Consider the following 20251-nt stretch of genomic DNA (forward strand, 5'->3'; position numbering starts at 1 on the left):
AGAACAAAGCAAGATTAGTTGCCAAAGGCTACTCACAACAACCTGGGGTAGATTTCAATGAAACCTTTGCCCCAGTGGCAAGGTTAGATACCATTAGAACCTTGATTGCTCTTGCTGCCCAAAAGGGATGGAAACTTCACCAGTTAGATGTTAAATCAGCTTTTCTAAATGGCATTTTGGAGGAAGAAGTGTATGTGGATCAACCACAAGGATTTGAAGTGCCAAATAAAGAAGAGAAGGTTTATAAGTTAAACAAAGCACTGTATGGACTCAAACAAGCCCCCAGGGCTTGGTACAGTGAGATAGACTCCTATTTCAGCAAGAGTGGATTTAACAAAAGTCCTAGTGAAGCTACATTATATACAAAAACTGGTGAGAACTCTGAGATGCTTATTGTGTCTATATATGTTGATGATGTGGTCTTTACTGGTAATTGTGAAGAAATGATTGAAGAATTCAGAAGGGACATGATGAGACAATATGAGATGTCGGATCTTGGGTTGTTGCATCACTTCTTGGGAATTGGAGTAATACAAGAAACTACTGGGATTTTCATACATCAACAAAAGTATGCACAATCATTGCTTGAAAGATTCAATCTGAAAAGATGCAAATCTGTGGCAACACCATTGATCACGAATGAGAAACTTTGTAAAGTGGATGGTTCTGAATCAGCTGATGAATGCTTATACCGAAGAATGGTTGGAAGTCTGCTTTATTTGACTGCTACAAGACCTGACATTATGTATGCAGCCAGTCTCTTATCAAGGTTCATGCATAATCCCACAAGAATTCACATGGGAACTACTAAGAGAGTACTAAGGTATATCTCAGGGACCTTGGACTATGGAATCAAATATGAAAAGGGAGAAAAAGCAATACTGGTAGGCTTCTGTGACAGCGATTGGGGTGGCAGTGAAGATGACATGAGAAGTACCTCAGGATATGCATTTACATTTGGTTCTGGGATATTTTCTTGGGCCTCTGTCAAGCAACAAAGTGTTGCATTGTCTACGGCTGAAGCAGAGTATGTGAGTGCTGCAATGGCTACCTCTCAAGCTATATGGTTGAGGTTTGTGTTAAAGGATTTTGGTGAAATGCAAGTGGATGCTTCACCACTTATGTGTGACAACACATCAGCAATAGCTATGACCAAAAATCCTATTTTTCATCAAAAAACCAAGCATATCAAAAGGAAGTTTCACTTCATAAGGGAAGCCTTACAGGAGAATACCATTGAATTGATCTACTGCAAATCACAGGATCAAATGGCTGACATCTTTACCAAAGCTCTACCAAGGGAAAGATTTGTCTATCTCAGAGGAATGCTTGGGATCAAAACCAGAATTCATTTAAAGGGGAGTGTTGGAATTAAATAGAATTTAGTTTTGTTCAAGTGGTTAAGAAGGAAGAAACCAATAGAAAAGTGTATGTCTAGTCTCATAAGACAAGTGTATGCTTTAGATCTTTGTTTGTGAATCAAGGGCTGAGATTGCTCTAGATTAGCTTGTAAGGAAATATCCTATGAGTTGATATTTAATGAAATATCTGTGGTTACTTCACAGATAAGAAACCTTTCACATTCCTCTGATTTTTGCTCTCTGTTTCTTTATTCCTGTCTGCCTCCAGAAATACACCATCCGGGAACCAACTAACTCACCGGAATTTATCATCGATCAAGTAGCCAAGATCATTCATCTAACTCAACCACTGTAATTTCTAGTAAAAGTTAATTTCTGAATGATATCCAAGTTTATTACAAGCATACACCAAAAAATAATTGTATTGCATCAAAGGGAAATGCTTTGTTTATGATCTTACAAAATATATCAAATGCCCTACAATTTAGTATGTCCATGTGATCTAGCTTGTTTAATTCTAGTACATCACAATCAAGTATCAAAATCCACATATACCAAGAGTAATAAACCCAAAAGCTCACTCAATCTCTTGGGTTGCTTGACGAATGGGACTCAAATCATCATGCGCAGTAGAAGGTGATTCCTGCATTTCAACATCAATGTGTGATTCTCTGTCAGTTGAATGACTCGAAGGCCTTGGGGAGATATCGAGCATGATGTTCGAGGAGGGTTCAGATGTCCCTGCACTGTGAGCACGACTATGGTCCTTTTGGTTGTATGTTTCTAGTATGAGACCAATTTTTCTCCAGAACGAGGTGTTGGGATCGGTGCGTATCAAAATGTGCCTCTGCTCATAGAAAAACATAGCTGCATATATGAGGAGAGCTAAGGAAGAAGAAGTCCATGCAATCAGGAATAGGCCCCAAAAACTATCAAGGTTGAGGGTAAGACTGTTGGAAGGGCCTGTGTTATTTTGGTCTATACAATTTGCTTGTTTTCCAAGCCACTTGTTCTCAATGGATTTAAATTCACCTCGCTCTTGAAGCGATGTGATCAACCTTGAAACATCACGTGTGAGCCTCGTTCCCTTTTGGAAGACCTGAAAGTTGAGAATAATGGAGCAGATAAGTGATACTATTAAATGAAAATTAACAATATATATAATGTTAAGCCTCGTTTGGTCTCTATAATTTGATTGGAATGGACAATTATTAGATTCACGGTACGTATATTGAAGGTAGACATGTATCTTTTTTCCAAAAAAAAAAAAAGGGTAGACATGTATGATTTTTCATTTTGAGGGGATTGAGACAGTTTGGGATTGATATACTTTTTTATAATACTGCATTAAAAGAAATTAATTGTAAAATAAATCTGTTGAGCATTTGGTAAACTGTATATTTTAAAGTTGATGTGAATACAAAAAATAAATTGTTATAGTTGTTTCTAATGAGTAATCTATTTTCTACCTTCAAGTTAGACACAGTTTCTCATTTCTTCTTCCAACATACCTTCGGTATGTGTACTATCCATTCCAATCCAATGAGACCAAACGAACAGGTTCTTAAGGAATGTCACGGGAAAAGATGAGCAAGTAAACTTACGAAGGCAAAACCACCATCAGGTTTATATAATGTTGGCGCAACCATGGTATATTTTAAGCAATAAGTTGAAATAAAAAGCTTCATGTAAGGGGTTTCATCAAAAGCAGCAGAAACACTCTCGGTTTCAAACAGTTTATTCAGTTCTTCTGTAGAGCCATAGGTCCTAAGCTTTTCTGGATCAAAACCTAATTGTATCAAAATCGCACGGACAAAAGAACCTGCTTGGTAGCCAACTTGGTCGCCATTCTTTAGGAGCAGGTTTACATCGGTTGGTTGGAGCTGTTGAACTGTTAACAGTGATGTTAAACTGGCAGTGTAACTTTGAACCAGTACGAGGACAACAAAGCACCATACGACCATTACAAATCTGGCTAAGTTGCTCACAACTCGCTCTCCTGTTACAGAAAATCACAAGGGACATAATAAAGCAGCAATAATGGAGTATAAATGAGGAACCGTTGTTTGGCACTTCAAAAACGTCATCATGCACTCTTCCCTAGTGAAATAAGTAAAAATAGCTTTGTTTTAGTGCTAATAAAGTATGTAAAACATTGGTTGTGCACATTATACGTCATATCATACCATTTATTAAGTGCGTACAATATACACAAAACTAGCTGTTAGTTTAGCAGTATGTAAATGTAATAGACAAACATAAAAACTTACTGTGTGCGAAAACCATGGTTGAGAAGGCAAACCAAACAGTTGTGCCAATCTGTTGATATGGAGTCCCACGGAAGTCATCGTTTATCCGGTGTTCAAGAATCCAAATTACAAAACCAATGAACATGAAAAAACAACCAGTTATCACCCAAAGGTTGGGGGTCAAAGGCTCCAAGAACACCCATGCCTTTTTCCCACTTTTGTTGTCCTTGATCAGAGGCACTACCATTGATATCCCTGGATCTGTGTAAGGCAATGTAAAGTCAACATACAAAGACCTGTTTGCTCGAATGGATATATCTCCTACTGCAGCATCATATTTCTACCAAGTATGCAACAAAATGACATTAGTTTTCAATTCAATAAAACGTGACTTTAAAAAACAAGAAAATAAATTTGGCTATGGTTCAAATGCATGCATACGCAAAAAATAAGCATCTTACCCGAAGAAATACTTGATATATCAGATTGTCGTACGGTTCACGCTTACTATAAGGATAAGGATAAAATTCGTAAGCAACAGAATACGGTAGCCCTTCCAGTATTAATTTAAATATGTCTCGGCAATATCCCGAGACCGTACTTGTGTTACTGCTAGGGTTATTTTCCCAGTTTAAAAATTCTTTAAACCCAGAATTCATTAGAAGTAGAACTTTCAACCTTTTCCCAGCTTTAGAAGCCATCCAACCTTTTGGAGTGATCGTGGTGTCTCCCGGCCATATAATTTTTCCAAGAGTACTACCGTACCCGTAAGTAGCAGAATACAAGTTCATCTTTATGGAACTTAAATTTCTTGCAAGTCCTTTTTCTGGTGTCCAGTATCCAATTCCTTTTTCCCCATTACCAATCACATTAACTATCTGAAAATTTGATGACTGCAGTTGTCCATTTAAAAGACTGAAGTTTCCCGAAAGACCTCTAAACATTGTACTCGATAGTGCTTTGATAAGTTGAGGACCGCTTAGCGAGACCCCTAACCTGTCTATAATAGCATTGGAAGTACTACCATTAGTATTGTTCGACTTTTGGAAACTGAAGTTTGTGGTACTCCGAACCTTCTCAACTGCCATGGCTAGTGCCCAAACAGTATCATAAGCCCACAGTCCAAAAACTTCCAATTTAACATTGAGGATATTTGGATTGTCTTTTTGGAATTTCCTTTGCCATGTGACTCTGAAACTTTCAAGCGCTTGTGCATTTGGGACGTATGTTTTTAAACCCAAAACTCCTTGCATGTTGCCAATGACTGAGGAATTTATGGACCCAAGAAGGTTGGTCATCCCATCCGTCGTTATCCAAACATAACCTTCATCCATCATGCCAATTTCTTTTGCCTTGGCAAAAAGCCGAGACCCAATAGAAGGCAACATGTGTACTATGAACACGCTGGTTTGCATTGTCATTAACTCACGAAGCTTTAAAGTAATTTGGTCATCAGTGGCTGCTGGAGGAATGACACACCAGTACGGGATACGAGCATTTACCTCTTGCAAAGCATTAGCCAAGTAAGGTATTACTCCGTCCCCAAACTCATTGTCCACATAGATGGGCACTGCTTCACTCCAAGTAAACTCTTGGATGATGGCACTTATTGCTTTCACTTGAGATGAATCATTCTGTGCAACTCGGAAAAAGTATGGACTCGGAACAGAAGTTAGGGAAGGACTTGTTGAAAAGGAAATTATGGGCACCTGAGCTTTATCTCCAAGATCAATCATAAAGTTGGCTTGCTTTGATGATTCTGGGGCTATGATCATGGCTTGCACTTCAACATTCTTTATTAAGTCCAGAGCTGTTTCAAAGAGAAAAAAATTAGAAATCATCTAGAGCAACTTCTCATGCGCTTTGTTAACCAAAAATGATAAATAAATTCTTATGCGCACGCACTTCCAACGTTCATTAAAAATTAAACTTTTCCGAGTTTGATTCTAGGGTTGTTTAAGGTCTCTCCGTGTTTTCTTTTCATTAGATAATTGTAGACATCAAAATTTCGGTAAAATAAATGTTCACCAATACATTAAAATTTCAACATGTCTTGGTTTACGTGACATGCGCCATGTGTTTTACAAATCGTACGCATGACATGTGACTCATCAAAACCGGATGAATCATCAAGAGGGACATGTGTCACAACACTTTATTTCACCAACACATTAAAGTTTCAACATGACACGGCTTACGTGACATGCTATGTGTTTCACAAATCGTACACTTGACATGTGACTCATCAAAATCGGAAGAATCATCAAGAGGGACACGTGTCACAACACTTGGAGGAAAAAAATTATTTGATTTTTTTATATTTTAAAAAACGATATTATCTACACAAAGGGAGAGGAGGTAGGCTAAGGCTCACAATGGCTAGCAATAATGTGATTCAAATTCGCATTTGGCGAAAATCGAACCTAAGAAGACATCTCACTTACAATTGAAGAGGAATACCATTAGACCGTATTACTAAGTGGCGATTTTGATTACTTGATTTTGATTTGATTAAATCAAGTATTAATTGATGGAGTCAAATCACATACCACACTACAAATCAAGTCTTGGTTCTTTCGTCAATTAATCAAGGTCAAATCTAGCTATAAGCAAGACGTTGAGAGCGTATAAATACGAGGCTCCAAGACAAAGAATGGGTAAGAAAATCATTTTCACACCCAGATGTTGAAGCTCTCAAGCCTCAAATTCCCAAACACTCAGAAGATTTAGAAAACTCTTTACATTCTTCCCCACATTTGTGAAGAACTACCAAGCACCCCTACATATGTCAGTTCCTTCATTGCCACAAGCCAAAACCTTGAGATGTTTGTTCATTCGAGAACAAGTCATCGCAACCATCGGATAAACAACACACACTTTTTCACCTCGGAGATCAAATTAGAGGATTCAATTTTGTAAAGAGATTGTAACCCTATATTTACATTAATACAAAACATTTATTTTGTACACGTGTTCTTGTTTGATTTATCACAAGAATTTCTCGTATACAACAATCTCCAACTCTAATGGGTGTCTAACCAAATTTTGAGAGTCACTATTATTCATCAAATATGCATGGAATTGATTCTAACTTTAATTTGAAGAGTGATGTCTCAAAACAAAGCTACACTACCCCAATAGTCACTACCCCAACTAGATATCGAGATGATGACCATATTCTTCGTCTTCCTAGAAGTCGAACTTATATAGGAAGACAACTACACTAGACTAAGGGATAGTTCGTTACCGGTGTTTTGGGCTTCAACATTTTTCCTTCTCTTTAGAAAAGAAAATTATTTGAACTACGATATGTTGAAGTAAGGGGAGGGGTATATGGCTGAACTAGTTAACAACATTAAGGAATGAGAGAATAAATTGGTATCTCATTATCACTTACAAGTGAAGACTAATAGCACTAGATTTACAAGTGAAGAGTGATAGCTATTAGACTATAGAGATTAGCATAGGATTATGCCAAGTGTTATGTATTAGATGTGTGCCATGTGTCACAAGTGTATTAGGTGAGTTAGTTATGTGTGGAAAATTATTTATATATAAACAAGAGATGTAATAATCTGCAAGTCAATAAAGTGAAATATTACAAGCAGTATCTCTCTCTAATTTTTCCTTTCTACTTCATCTCTCTCTTAAGTGTTTCTGTAAGCTTTGTTAACAATAGCACTAGTCCGTAGTAATAAGTGCCTAATCATTATCTTTTAAAAACTAATAAAAACAACCAAAAGTTATAGACCGTTGCACCATTAGGGCATCAATATCTCGTCCATAGAAGCGAAGTTCCGACACAACTCAGTGTAAGGTCAAAAAATGACGGTAGCTCTAGTAGTTACATAAAAACTAAGATAGATATACAATACCATTTGTAGTTTATATGAGTTTAGTGTAAAGTAAAGTATGATGTTGTACAAATAAAAAAGGGGTTTTTGAACTTTAGTCATAAAAAAAGATTAAATTTAATAAAATTCCGATGTTAGATTACAAATTGATTTTTTTTTTTTAATAAACGATATTATCTAAACTAAAAGCAACGCTGTGAGGAGGGGATGGTGGACTTAGCCTCACAATGAGCTAACAATAATTTGATTCAAATTCGTTTTAGGCGAGAATCGAACCTAAGACCTCTCACTTACAAATGAAAAGGAATACCACTAGACCGTAATACTAAGTGACGATTACATATTGATTTTAGTCCCTTGATGTGTACTTTAATTTCAAATTCATATTATATTTTTGTTTTAATATTTAATGGATATTTTACTCAATGTCTCCCATTAAATTTCCAATTTAGTGTTATACACATTTTAATTCGTTAATTTTGTTTAACTTCTCGTAAATATTTTCAGATTAATGGGAAGACATTGAAAAAAGAAACAGTGACAGATATTATAATAGACTAGTGGACTTAAACATCCCTACCATAATATATTATATTAAAACAATGTACTTAAATATCCATACTTAAATATATTATAATGAATTAGTGGCACATAAAAAAATATGCAAAAATACAAGTGTACTCAAAAGTTTGTACCTAAATATTTTCTTATATAAGATACTTATCACGTGTTGATGCAAAATGTCAACAAATAAATGCAAATTCATTTGAATTTCAAATTATTATTAAAATTTACAATATCTTTTATAAAATTTAATTCATGGACACCATGAAATTAAAAAAAAAAAAAAAGAAAAGACATTGAGTGCAGATGCTAACATTAATTAGAGTCTACATACTAAAATCAAATTTTAATATTCTATAAGATATTTATCTAATCTTCATCTTATTTAAGAATTAAAATTTAATTTTCTATATAAAAAAATAAGTTTTTTGATATGAGTTCAAAATAACTAAAAATTAGACATATTTCAAAAATAGGTCTATAAAATTGAACCTATTTCAAATTTTCCCTATAAGAAAAATAGAGATAGAACCTGCATCAGCTTCAGCAACAGCATCTGTCATGGAGTCCCTGGTGTGAAGGACCAGCCTAGTCTTGTAGTAAGCATGAGAAGTATAGAAGTCAGAGAGGGCCATGTTGACGCAGCTCAAACCTACCTTCCCAAACATGGAGTCAAAGTCAAGGATCACCCCCACATTTACTGGTACCGTTGTGTTTTGTGCCGTGGCGACCATGGCCAATGAGATCTTAAACAGTAACAACCAGAAGACGAGAGAAGAAACATGGCTTGCAGGATTCTTGATCATCTTTTAATCTCTGGAAAGGTTTGCGATTCATTGGCACCGAGCAAGAAGAAACTTATATAGTCATGGAATCATGGATGATGAAGTTTCAAGGAAATCTCGTTCGAATTTCATTGAAGCTTCAATATATACAATATATAAGTCATTGAAAATTTGTTTTGTTTCGTAATATGTGAATAGAGCTTGGACTTTCCGGACAAAGAGCTTGGACTTTCTTGGAAGCTTTAATATATACAATATATCTTATCCCTAAACTAAACAAAAATTAGGGTAAATTACAAAAAAATTACCTCAACTATAGATCGAACCACAGTCTCATACTTCATGTTTTAAACATTGCAATTTCATATCTCAATTTATGAATTCGTTGTAATGTCAGACATCTGTTAAATTTTTTATCAATTTAACTGTTAAATGACACTCTTTAGCCAACCGAAATAAAAAAAAATATTAATTATTAATAAATTAAGAAATTTTTATTTATTGGAACATGTCGAGGTAGCAGGAGATTCCACGGAGGCCGATGAAGAAAGAGGTTTCTGGCTTTGACTCGGAGCCGCCGGAGAAACAGATTTGGAAGGTTTGAGAGAGAAGAAGAGGAGATAGAGGGAAGAAGAAGGAGGAGGAACATGAAGGTACTTTGACGGCGGGGAAGAAGGAGGAGGAAAAGATTTTTTAAATAACTAATCAAAATAATTTAAAAAAAATATATTTCTATTAATTCATATTTATTATGACTCCATAAATTAGAGAGAATGGTTGGAATAAATTTTTTCAGAGAGCTCTTGAAGTAGCTTTCTAGCGTTTTTAGCTAAAATTTAATTAAAAAAATATAAAGCACGAGTGAAAATGCTACTCTCTAAATTTAAGAGCTTCTAGATGTTCCTACAAGCATAATAGGGAGTGTGATTGAAAGAAGAAATTTTCCAATTATTTGTTTAGTGAGCCCTTGAAGACGTTTTATCTTAAGGAGTTTTAATGAAAAGAATTTTCATAATTTTTTTTAAACAAAAAATCATTTAATAACTTTATTTAATAAAAAATGTTTGAATTTTAATAGAAAAGACAAAATTTTAATATAATAAAAAAAACTTACCCGTATAATTCTCAATCCTCTCCCACCTTTCTCTCTGTCCCACCTTCCCTCATCCTCTATCCCTCTCTCTCTCTCTTCACCCATCACTTTCATCTATCTCTTATTTCACCCATCACAATCACCTCTCTCTCCTCTTTCACCCATCACTATCATCTATCTCTTCTCTCTCTCTCTCTCTCTCTCTCTATCTCTCTCTCATGTTACTCCTTCCCTTCTTCCCTCATTTTTTTTTAATTTTTTTATTATCAACAAATTTTTAATAAAAATACTTAATAAAAGTTTATTAATAAAAAATATTGTTTCTTAAAAATAATAAATTTCTAAGCAAACTAATGAAAATTCAAGCCCTAATTTTCTTATTATATTAGTTAGCTTCTTTTAGGGTTTTTTTTTTAATTTTTTTTTTCTAGAAACAGTAATACTATTTCTAGAAAGGGGCTTTTAGATCCAGATCCAAAATCATAGAGTGTTTTTAGGAGTAAGTCCAGTTATCTAATTATAAGTATTTATTTCTTTTATACTCATTTAATGTTTTCTAAAAATATTAAAAATCAATTAAAATCTTTTAATATTATGCATTTTCCAACTCCAAAATATCTAATTAATATCTTATAACAAAAAAACTAATATACTAACATAATTCTATCTGCAAAACATTCTACCCTAACTCAAGTAGCAAATTTATGAATGTATATTATACCTATAAGTGAGATATGAAACCTAACTAAAAGGTAGAAAAAACATAATATACCTACAAGCAAGACACATTAATCTGTGACAAGTTGATTACGAAAAAAATCTGTCATATAGGTAGATAAATACAATTAACCTGTAATATAGGTTGATTATAAAAATTAAAATAAAATCTATAAATAGGATAAAGCAAGAGGAAGAACAAGAAATAACAAGAAATAAAAATAAAAAGAAATAATCAAAGAGATAATTAGGATGAAATTTGATTTTTACAATAATTTTTTTCATTGAAGAGATAATTATTGATAATAAAATAATTAAATTTAAGGAATTGGACTTATTTTAATAAATTGGATTATTCCTACTATTGACTAAAAAAATTGGACTTATATCAAGTTTCCCCTTCTAGAAATGCTATTTTTGAAAAAAGTGACACTATTTTTGAAAATGATGACATTATTTCTAAAAATGATCACACTATTTCTGAAAATGATCATACTATTTTTGAAATTGATGACACTATTTCTTGAATCGGTGCCACTAAATCTAGAAACAACGACATTATTTCTAAAACCAATGACACTATTTCTAGAATCGGTGCCACTAAATCTAGAAACGACAGCATTATTTCCAGAAACGATGACACTATTTCTAGATTTGGTGTCAAACGGTGAAACTATTTATACAAATAATGGTCAAATTATTTTTTATAAAAATAATTTACAAAATTATACTTTTTAAAAACTTGTATTATATCGATGTGTTCTTTTTCAGACAATTACACTTAATAATAATTTGAACCTAATATTTTAAAAATTGATAAAAAAAAAAGTTCTAAAATAATAAAACTACGAAATAAGTTCAAAATTGTAATATAAATATATATAAAAGTGAGAAAATGAACATGAGGGGAGAAGAAAGAGAAAGGGGGTGGGGCTAAGTCGAAGATCAAAAATGAGAGATGAGAGATGAAAGAGAGAAGATAAGTTGACGTATGGAAGAGGGAGGGGCGAAAGGAGACAAGAAAGAGAAAGAAAGAGGGAGGGTGGGGAAATGAGTGGAAAAAAATGGTAGTTGGTGACACGCCCCGATCCCGATGTCCTTGGGACATCGGGATAATCACGTGCTGGCCGACACCCGAAGGGTGACGAAAGCCATTTAATTTAAGCAAAAGCTGGAAAATATGCTAAAACATTCAATAGGAACTAATAACACAATATTAAAGTTCAACTGCTAACTATTAAAATTAGGATAACGCAGAACATGTTCAGAGCATACGTCTAATACTGAATACAAGCGAAATTCAAGATAGAGAAGTGCTATTACAATAGGTGCCGAAGCAGAGAAGATATATCACTGAATCACTGGTAGGGAAATTCCTCGTAGCTCAGATCGTATTCCTCGTTATAAGGTCCTAAAGGGGGCGTAAAACAAACATGAGTGGACCAAGTTGATATATATAATAAAACAGTTATCAACATACTTGTTTGTACCATACTTGACCAATCCCGAAACTACCGAGCACCGGCCAACGCTATACTGTCAAGGACCCAGAAGAGTTCCCCTCCGACCAGGAGGCCAATCACTACTCGACACGTGTCAAGATTAGAAGCCAATCAGAGCGCAGCACGTGTCAACATCAAGAACCAATCATAACATGACACATGTCAATGTGACAAAGCTACAAGTTTTTCTATAAATAGGGGTCATTCCCCCACAATATTGCCGAATGCCATTTTGTGTTAAATCATTCACAAGAACTCACTAAATTGAGAGCTTGATCCTTTGTACTTGTGTAAGCCCTTCACTACTAATAAGAACTCCTCTACTCCGTGGACGTAGCCAATCTGGGTGAACCACGTACATCCTGTGTTTGCTTCTCTGTCTCTATTCATTTACGTACTTATCCTCACTAGTGACCGAAGCAACCAAGCGAAGGTCACAAAACCTGACACTTTCTGTTGTACCAAAGTCTTCGCTGATTTTGTGCATCAACATTTGGCGCCGTCTGTGGGAAACGACACTTATTCCTACTCTCTTCAGCTGTGTCAAGCTGGTTTCTATCATTCGTACACTTTCTTTTGACCAGGCATCCCTCTCCAACATGGGAAGCGAAGGAAGCCACAGCACACAGAATGACACCCCCCTTGCACATAGTGCGAAACAACGAAAGAAGGAAGGAAAACGAGTTCTTCTTCAAGCTAAAGTCGATGAGTTGGAAGCTCAGAACAACAAGATAGCAATAAGGAATGAGGTCCTCCAGGAGCAATATGAGAAGCTCTTCGAGACACTCCACGAAGCTAGGCAAGCTCAGACACGCGAGCTTGTTGCCCCCGTGGAAGTCAACCATCAACTGGGTGCCCTCCAACATGGAGGGTCACATGCATTCGACATAGATATCCCTGATAGGGAACAGATTACCCCTCGACTTGATAATCAACATGAGGCTTCTCTTAACCCAGTTGCTTCGACCCGAACCATGAGAAGTGGAGGGAGACACCTCTTTACTGAAGGGGCAGAAGGATCGAAAGCCGTCTTTCGCGATTGTCGGGATTTCCTGAAGCAACGTCGAGAGAATTCCATCCATATAAGCTCAAAGATTAATGACCCAAGGATTTCTGAGAGACTCGGTCCCCTGCCACGGCCCAAGCCGGCCACCAATTTGGGGAAGGGGCAACAAGTCCCAGAGAGACATGAGGGTACAGGGGACTCAGAGGTGTTCCGACAGACATACCCTGGAAGCCAGTACAGCGAGTCCAGGGAAAAATCACATGCCCTCGATCAAACCTTCCTAATTCCAAGAGGAGATGGAGATTTACGAAAGAAAGCTCCAGTGACACATAACTCCGCTCAGGACCCCCTTGTCCTACAACTTCTTGAGGAAGTAAACAAGTTGAAGGCTGAACGTCAGGCTGAAATACCTGACTGGAACCAACCCAGGCCTGGCCCTCTTACAAGGAGGATCCTCAACACCCCCCTTCAAGCAAAGACAAAGCAAAAGCTTGGCTTGCAACTTTATACTGGAAAAGAGGACCCGATTGAGCACCTTAACCTCTTTGAGTCCACCATGGCATACCGGATGCACACCGACGAAGAGCGATGTCTTCTCTTCCCCTCCACCCTCTCTGGTGGAGCTCTAAATTGGTATTGTCGTCTTACACCTGAGACGGTAGACTCATTTGAGGAATTGAGGAAACTATTTGTTTCCCAACACATTTTCCAAACCGATCGCTTGCACTCTGCAGATGACTTGTACACTATCCGCCAGAAGCCAGACGAGTCATTACGTATGTATGCTGGCCGCTTCAGCCATGAATACTCCCGGTGTGCCGAGGCAGATGACAAGACTGCCCTCAAAGCCTTCACGGCAGGCCTACGTGATTGTTTCTTTAAATACATGATCAATGCCAATACTTGGAAGACTTACTCTGAGGTGATGGCACAGGCTTATAACCATGCCTCCGCCGAGGCAAAGACATATCAGGGGAAACCCCCTACAACCATCCTTTATCAACAAGTGGGAGGTGGAAGCCAGACTCACCTAAATGAGAAGACCTCGACTTCCCAAACAGCAGTGGCACCTCCCCATGCCTTGCATAATGATTCACCGAATCAACAGACATATCAATTTCAAGGCAAGAGGAAGGATTTCCATCCTCACCACTCTCCTTTCAGTAAAAAGAGTAAGGGACACTATCCCGATAACCAAGGGTATCGCCACAATAACGCTCGCCCCCAGGCAGTCAATGCAGTGGGTCAAACCCGCGTCAAGATACCCCCTACCCCAAGGTATGAGACATACACGCCCTTGAATGCCACATGCGCGGCCATTTACCCCAGCATAGCTCACCTGATACCAAAACCAAAGCCGAGGCACCCAGATTACACGCCCCCGAATAACGCGGGCACGTTTTGTTGCTACCATGAGCATAACGGCCATGATAGCGAGAAATGTATCATCCTCCGTGATCGTATTGAAGCTTTGGCACGAGAAGGAAAAATTGATCAATTCCTTCTTCACCCTCAAAGGGATAACCGTAACCAACGCCAGGTGAATGTCATATATTCCATAAGCGGCGGCACACCCATATCTGAATCTTCCAATAGGGCCATGAAAAACAGTGAACGAAGTCTGAGGACTGGTCACCAAGTGTTTCACGTGGAAGACATCAGGGGAGGGAAGTATCAAAAACCTAACTGGGATCCGATATGTTTCTACCCTGAGGAAGAAAGAGGCATCATCTACCCTCATAACGACCCATTGATCGTGGAGGCTCACATAGCCAACTTTGATGTTCGATGAATCCTCGTAGACACAGGGGCTTCGGTCAATATCATGTTTGCCGAAGCTTTCAGGGCGCTCAGTGTAGCTGAACACTTGCTCGATCGCTCGATTTCTCCTCTGATAAGCTTCTCCGGTGATATCGTGCAACCCTTAGGGAGCATACATTTACCCTTTACTATTGGTACAGGCCCTTACACGGCTACCATTACCACTAACTTCCTAGTGGTTGACTGCCCAACGGCATACAATGTCATCTTTGGGCGCACAGGCATCAATGATCTCAAGGCTATGGTATCCACGCATATGCTGTTGATGAAATTTCCAACCCCCCATGGCAACGGCTACATCAGAGGAGATCAGCTTAGTGCACGATCATGTTACAACACTTCAGTTAAGCAACAACACTTGCCCGGACCCAAGGAAACCCTGTCTGTACATGACCAAGTCACAAAGACCAGCCTAGATGAAGCGAACTTGGATCTTCCTGATAGCAACAATCAACCCGATGATCCTCGAGATGACTCTTTCACCCAGCAAGCCCAACCTGCTGAAGAGTTGGAGAAGGTACCTATCTCAAGAGATTATCCAGATCGCATGGTGAAGATTGGCACCACATTGTCACCACCCCTTCGGTTAGCATTGATATCTTTTTTGAAAGAGAACACTGAAGTCTTCGCCTGGTCATACGAGGACATGCCAGGCATCTCTCCCGATGTCATCTGTCATCGTTTGAGTATTGACCCCAAGATCAAGCCGGTGAGACAGAAGCGAAGATCTTATGACGCTGAACGATACGAGGCAATGAAAGCAGAAGTTGAAAAACTCAAAGGCATAGGCTTTGTCCGCGAAGTCAATTACCCGACATGGGTAGCAAATGTGGTCCTTGTTAAGAAAAATCCAACCAAAGAAAGTCTTTTGCTTCAAAAGGTCTTGTGGAGAATGTGTGTTGACTACACCGACCTAAACAAAGGGTGTCCGAAAGATAGCTTCCCTCTTCCTCTTATTGACAGACTTATAGACTCTACGGCCGGGTGTGAACTCCTGAGCTTCATGGATGCTTACTCAGGATACAACCAAATCCTCATGAACCCTTCGGATCAAGAACACACAGCCTTCACTACCGACAGAGGACTATACTGCTATAAAGTCATGCCTTTCGGCCTAAAGAATGCAGGAGCGACTTATCAGAGATTAGTCAACTCAATGTTCGCCGAGCAGATTGGGAAGAGCATGGAAGTTTACGTTGATGATATGTTAGTCAAGAGCAAACATGCTGACCAACACATCACCAACCTATCTGAAACTTTCACTATTTTGAAGAGGTATCGAATGAGGTTAAACCCCAACAAATGTGCCTTCGGCGTAGGCTCTGGCAAATTCTTAGGTTTCATGATTAGCCAACGAGGCATTGAAGCTAATCCCGAGAAGATCAAAGCAATCCTCGACATGAAGGAACCGGTAACTTCAAAGGACATCCAGAGCCTTACTGGCAAGGTGGCAGCCTTAACCAGGTTCATTTCTAAGGCCACAGACAAATGTGCTCCCTTTTTTAAAGCACTTAAGGGAAGTAGGAAGTACATTACATGGACTGATGAATGTGCCGAGGCATTCAAAAACCTCAAGGAGTACATGAGTAAAGCCCCTCTACTCTCCAAGCCCGAGGTAGGAGACATTCTCATTATCTACCTATCGGTATCAGCTTCAGCCGTAAGTTCCGTTCTCATTCGAAAGGATGGGAATATTGAGCGACCTGTCTACTACGCTAGCAAAGCCCTACAAGATGCGGAGACACGATACTCCAACATTGAGAAATTAGCTCTAGCATTGGTCATGTCTGCTCGGAAACTTCGCCCTTATTTCCAAGCACACGCCATCATCGTGCTTACCAATCACCCTCTTCGACAGATACTCCAGAGTCCTGACACGTCTGGGCGAATGATCAAATGGGCGATAGCATTGGGTGAGTTTGACATCTCCTACCAACCAAAACCAGCCGAAAAAGGTCAAGCAGTAGCAGATTTCATTGCCGACTTCACATATCCGGTTGACATTGCTTCTACACCTGAAGCAGTGGCTTCATTACCCCCGAAAGCTCAGAAGGTAGAATCAACGACCTCAGCTTGGAGTCTGTATGTTGATGGCTCATCCAACCAACAGGGCTGTGGAGCGGGACTAGTCTTGACTACGCCCGACAAGGTAGCAATGGAGTATGCTCTTCGTTTCAAATTCAAGGCATCAAACAATGAGGCCGAGTATGAAGCCCTTCTGGCAGGATTACGTTTGGCCAAACACCTCGGGGTTAAACAAATTGATATTTTCAGTGACTCCCAATTAGTGGTCAACCAGGTTACCAACAACTTTGATGCTAAGGACAGCTCCATGGCAGCATATCTTGCGCAAACACAACTTTTGCTCAAGCACTTCCACTACCAGATCACCCAAGTTCCTCGAGCGGCAAACAGTCATGCAGACGCCCTGGCTCGCCTCGCCTCAGCTGTGGAAGACAAGATTGGAAGAAAAATTCATGTCGAACTGTTAGCAACACCAAGCACCATGGCCGCAGAAGTATGCAACTTACAACAGGGGGATAGTTGGATCACCCCGATCTATAATTTCCTTGCTCATGGCACCCTCCCAAATGATAAATTCCAGGCTAAGCAAATTCGATACAAGTCTACCCGCTACCTGATCATCAATGATCAACTCTATAAGCGAGGTTTTAGCCTGCCATACTTAAGGTGTCTTACGCCTGCCGAGGCGGAAATCGTCCTTCGGGAAATACATGAGGGAGTCTGTGGAGATCATGCTGGATCTCGGTCCCTAGCACACAAGACTTTTCGCCAAGGATATTACTGGCCAACACTCCACCAGGATGCCATCAAAGTATCCCGCTCATGTGACAAATGTCAACGATATGCAACTATTCCTCATTCCCCTCCAGAGCCTCTTACTCCTATGATCAGCCCTTGGCCCTTCGCCCAGTGGGGACTTGATTTGATCGGCCCAATGCCGGCAGGGAAGGGCAAAGTCTGTTACGCAGTCGTTGCAGTGGACTACTTCACAAAGTGGGCCGAAGTAGAACCCTTGGCAACCATTACTGAGGCAAAGATAGAAGACTTTGTGTGGAAGAACATCCTTTGTAGATTCGGCATTCCCAATGCGATAGTCACTGACAATGGGCGACAGTTTGACAACAAGAAGTTCAGGTTGTTCTGCTCTAAGTTCAACATCAACTTATGCTTTGCCTCTCCAGCTCATCCCCAGTCTAATGGACAAGTTGAAGCCATCAACAAAATAATCAAGCGCACTTTGAAAACCAGCTTGGACAAAGCTAAAGGCTGTTGGCCAGAATTTGTACCCCAAGTTCTTTGGTCATATCGCACTTCATATCGGACTTCAACAGGAGAAACTCCATTCTCACTTGCCTTTGGCACAGAGGCGGTTGTCCCTGTTGAGCTCGAGCAAGCAACATTCCGAGTCCAGAACTACATTCAAAGTGAAAATGACAAACAACTCACCCTCAACTTGGATTTAGTCGAGGAACACAGAAACCAAGCTCACTTGAGGAATGTCGCCTACAAGCAGCGCATCTCCAACTATTATGACTCTAGGGTCAAGCTTCGTTCTTTCAAAATAGGAGACTGGGTCTTAAAGAAAAGATTACTCTGCGACAGAGTCCCGAGTGAAGGCACACTTAGTCCAAACTGGGATGGACCGTATGAAGTCATTGGCATCAGTCGCCCTGGCTCTTACACACTTAGAAGCTCCGATGGCAAGACCCTTGGCCATCCATGGAACGCTGATCACTTGAAGTACTACTACAAATAGACTCACGATGTACAAGTGTTGAGCTATAGCCGTTCGGCATCCTATGTAATGAAGGCCATTTGGCAATGAATTCAATAAAGAGGTAATTTAGCCAACTCAGCCCTCACTCTTTTACATTCCTAGCAAGGGAACACTCAAGTGTTGAAACCTCAAAGCAGATATATCCAACACGAAACAAAATCTAAGTATGTGTCGACAAGACTATACAAAGAAAGGAACAACCAAACAATGGCTTATATCCAAACAATAGATCTATTCATACATAGCCAAACATGCATTAATAATAGTGCAAACACTCATAAACACCTTAAATCCAAAACTCTCAAGCTTATAACATGGGCACATGTTATACACACATCAGACTACTACATCCAGAATACATGCAGATAGTAAAGACACTGCTATTCATTCTCATCTGAAGCCGAACCCCTGGCAGTATCATTCCGCGTCCTACCATCATCCTCTGCATCCCCAAGATCCTCTTCACCATGCTGAGTCTGTGCATCAGCACTACCTTCATTATCAGACTCATCTTCGCTGCTAGGATCAACAGCAAGGACAAATGTCTCGCCCTTTCGATGATGCTCATCTATATCTTCGTGGTATTTTCGAAGAATGCTCCCATCATCATAACGATCAAGGACGGCCATCCATTTCCTTTTTTCAAAGCGAGCTTCTTGAGCACAGTAGGGTTTAATAGCAAGATGAAAGGTCGAAGAACTTAAGTATTCTTGCACAGCAGCCTCCCTTTCAGTTGGAATGCTCTTCTCCAGTTCAGAAATCTCAACTAAGGCACCATCCAATTCTCCCTTAACCTTGGATACTTCCAAGGTAGCCACCTCCAACTGTTTTTTAGTTGCCTCAAACAATTTCTTAAGCCTTAGGTTCTCACCATTTCGCCTTTTCAAGCTCTCCATGGTTTCATCCTTCAGTTGGAGAGCCTGAGTCAAAAGTCCCTTATTCCTTCGGGCCTCGTCCACAAGCTGCTTATTCTCCTTCAGTTTTGCCTTGTACCGCTCAACCTCTTGCAGTCTGTCGTGATACTCGGCCATGACCTGCATGGCAAGACGATCATCACTACCTAAATAATGATAATAAAGAGGAAAAAGTAAGGAAATGACAAAGTAACACTCATATATGAAGACAGCTTCAACATCCGGTCGCAATCCGATTCATCCTTAGCTAAGGGCTCTCCGAGCTCATCGAAGGCGAATCGACGCCCTGCCAAGCAATTGTTGATATCCCCAAAATCCTTTGGCCGCGTGGCAACCCTCAAGTCCTTCCACGGGACACTGCCAGCTCTTTCCTTGCCTTTCCCCTCATGGCGGGAACCAGGATCACTTTCCTGGACAGTGTGCTCCATGGTAAGAGGATGAGGCAACAGTCGGCTCCCTTCTCCTACAACTACGGCAGTAGCATCATCAACGGTCTTGACTCCAGTCTTCCTAAAGGCAGGCCCCTTAAGGACCCCATCTTGGGACTTAGGTCTAACGGATGGTTCCCCTCGGAACTTATGAA

General features: G+C 39.4%; 1 protein-coding gene across 1 annotated transcript; it reads right to left on the bottom strand.

Moving 5' to 3' along the window:
* Positions 1-1765: 1765 nt before the first annotated feature.
* LOC139191404 (glutamate receptor 2.8-like) lies at positions 1766-8895 on the bottom strand. The gene is made up of 5 exons (XM_070812243.1): positions 8561-8895; positions 4072-5420; positions 3632-3950; positions 2966-3360; positions 1766-2460 (listed from the first exon to the last, which is right to left on the bottom strand). Exons 1-5 carry the CDS (start codon positions 8832-8834, stop codon positions 1939-1941), a joined length of 2859 nt encoding a protein of 952 aa, XP_070668344.1. The 5' UTR covers positions 8835-8895; the 3' UTR covers positions 1766-1938.
* Between the last annotated feature and the right edge of the window lie 11356 nt (positions 8896-20251).

Source organism: Malus domestica, chromosome 14 (genome assembly GCF_042453785.1).
Source record: "Malus domestica chromosome 14, GDT2T_hap1".
Lineage (NCBI taxonomy): Eukaryota > Viridiplantae > Streptophyta > Magnoliopsida > Rosales > Rosaceae > Malus > Malus domestica.

Coding starts and splice junctions, on each gene's coding strand:
- LOC139191404 (XM_070812243.1), bottom strand. CDS start 8,834: ATGATCAAGAATCCTGCAAGCCATGTTTCTTCTCTCGTCTTCTGGTTG. Junction 5,421..8,560: donor TGTTGCTGAAGCTGATGCAG/GTTCTATCTCTA, acceptor TCTTTGAAACAG/CTCTGGACTTAATAAAGAAT. Junction 3,951..4,071: donor TATATCAAGTATTTCTTCGG/GTAAGATGCTTA, acceptor CATACTTGGTAG/AAATATGATGCTGCAGTAGG.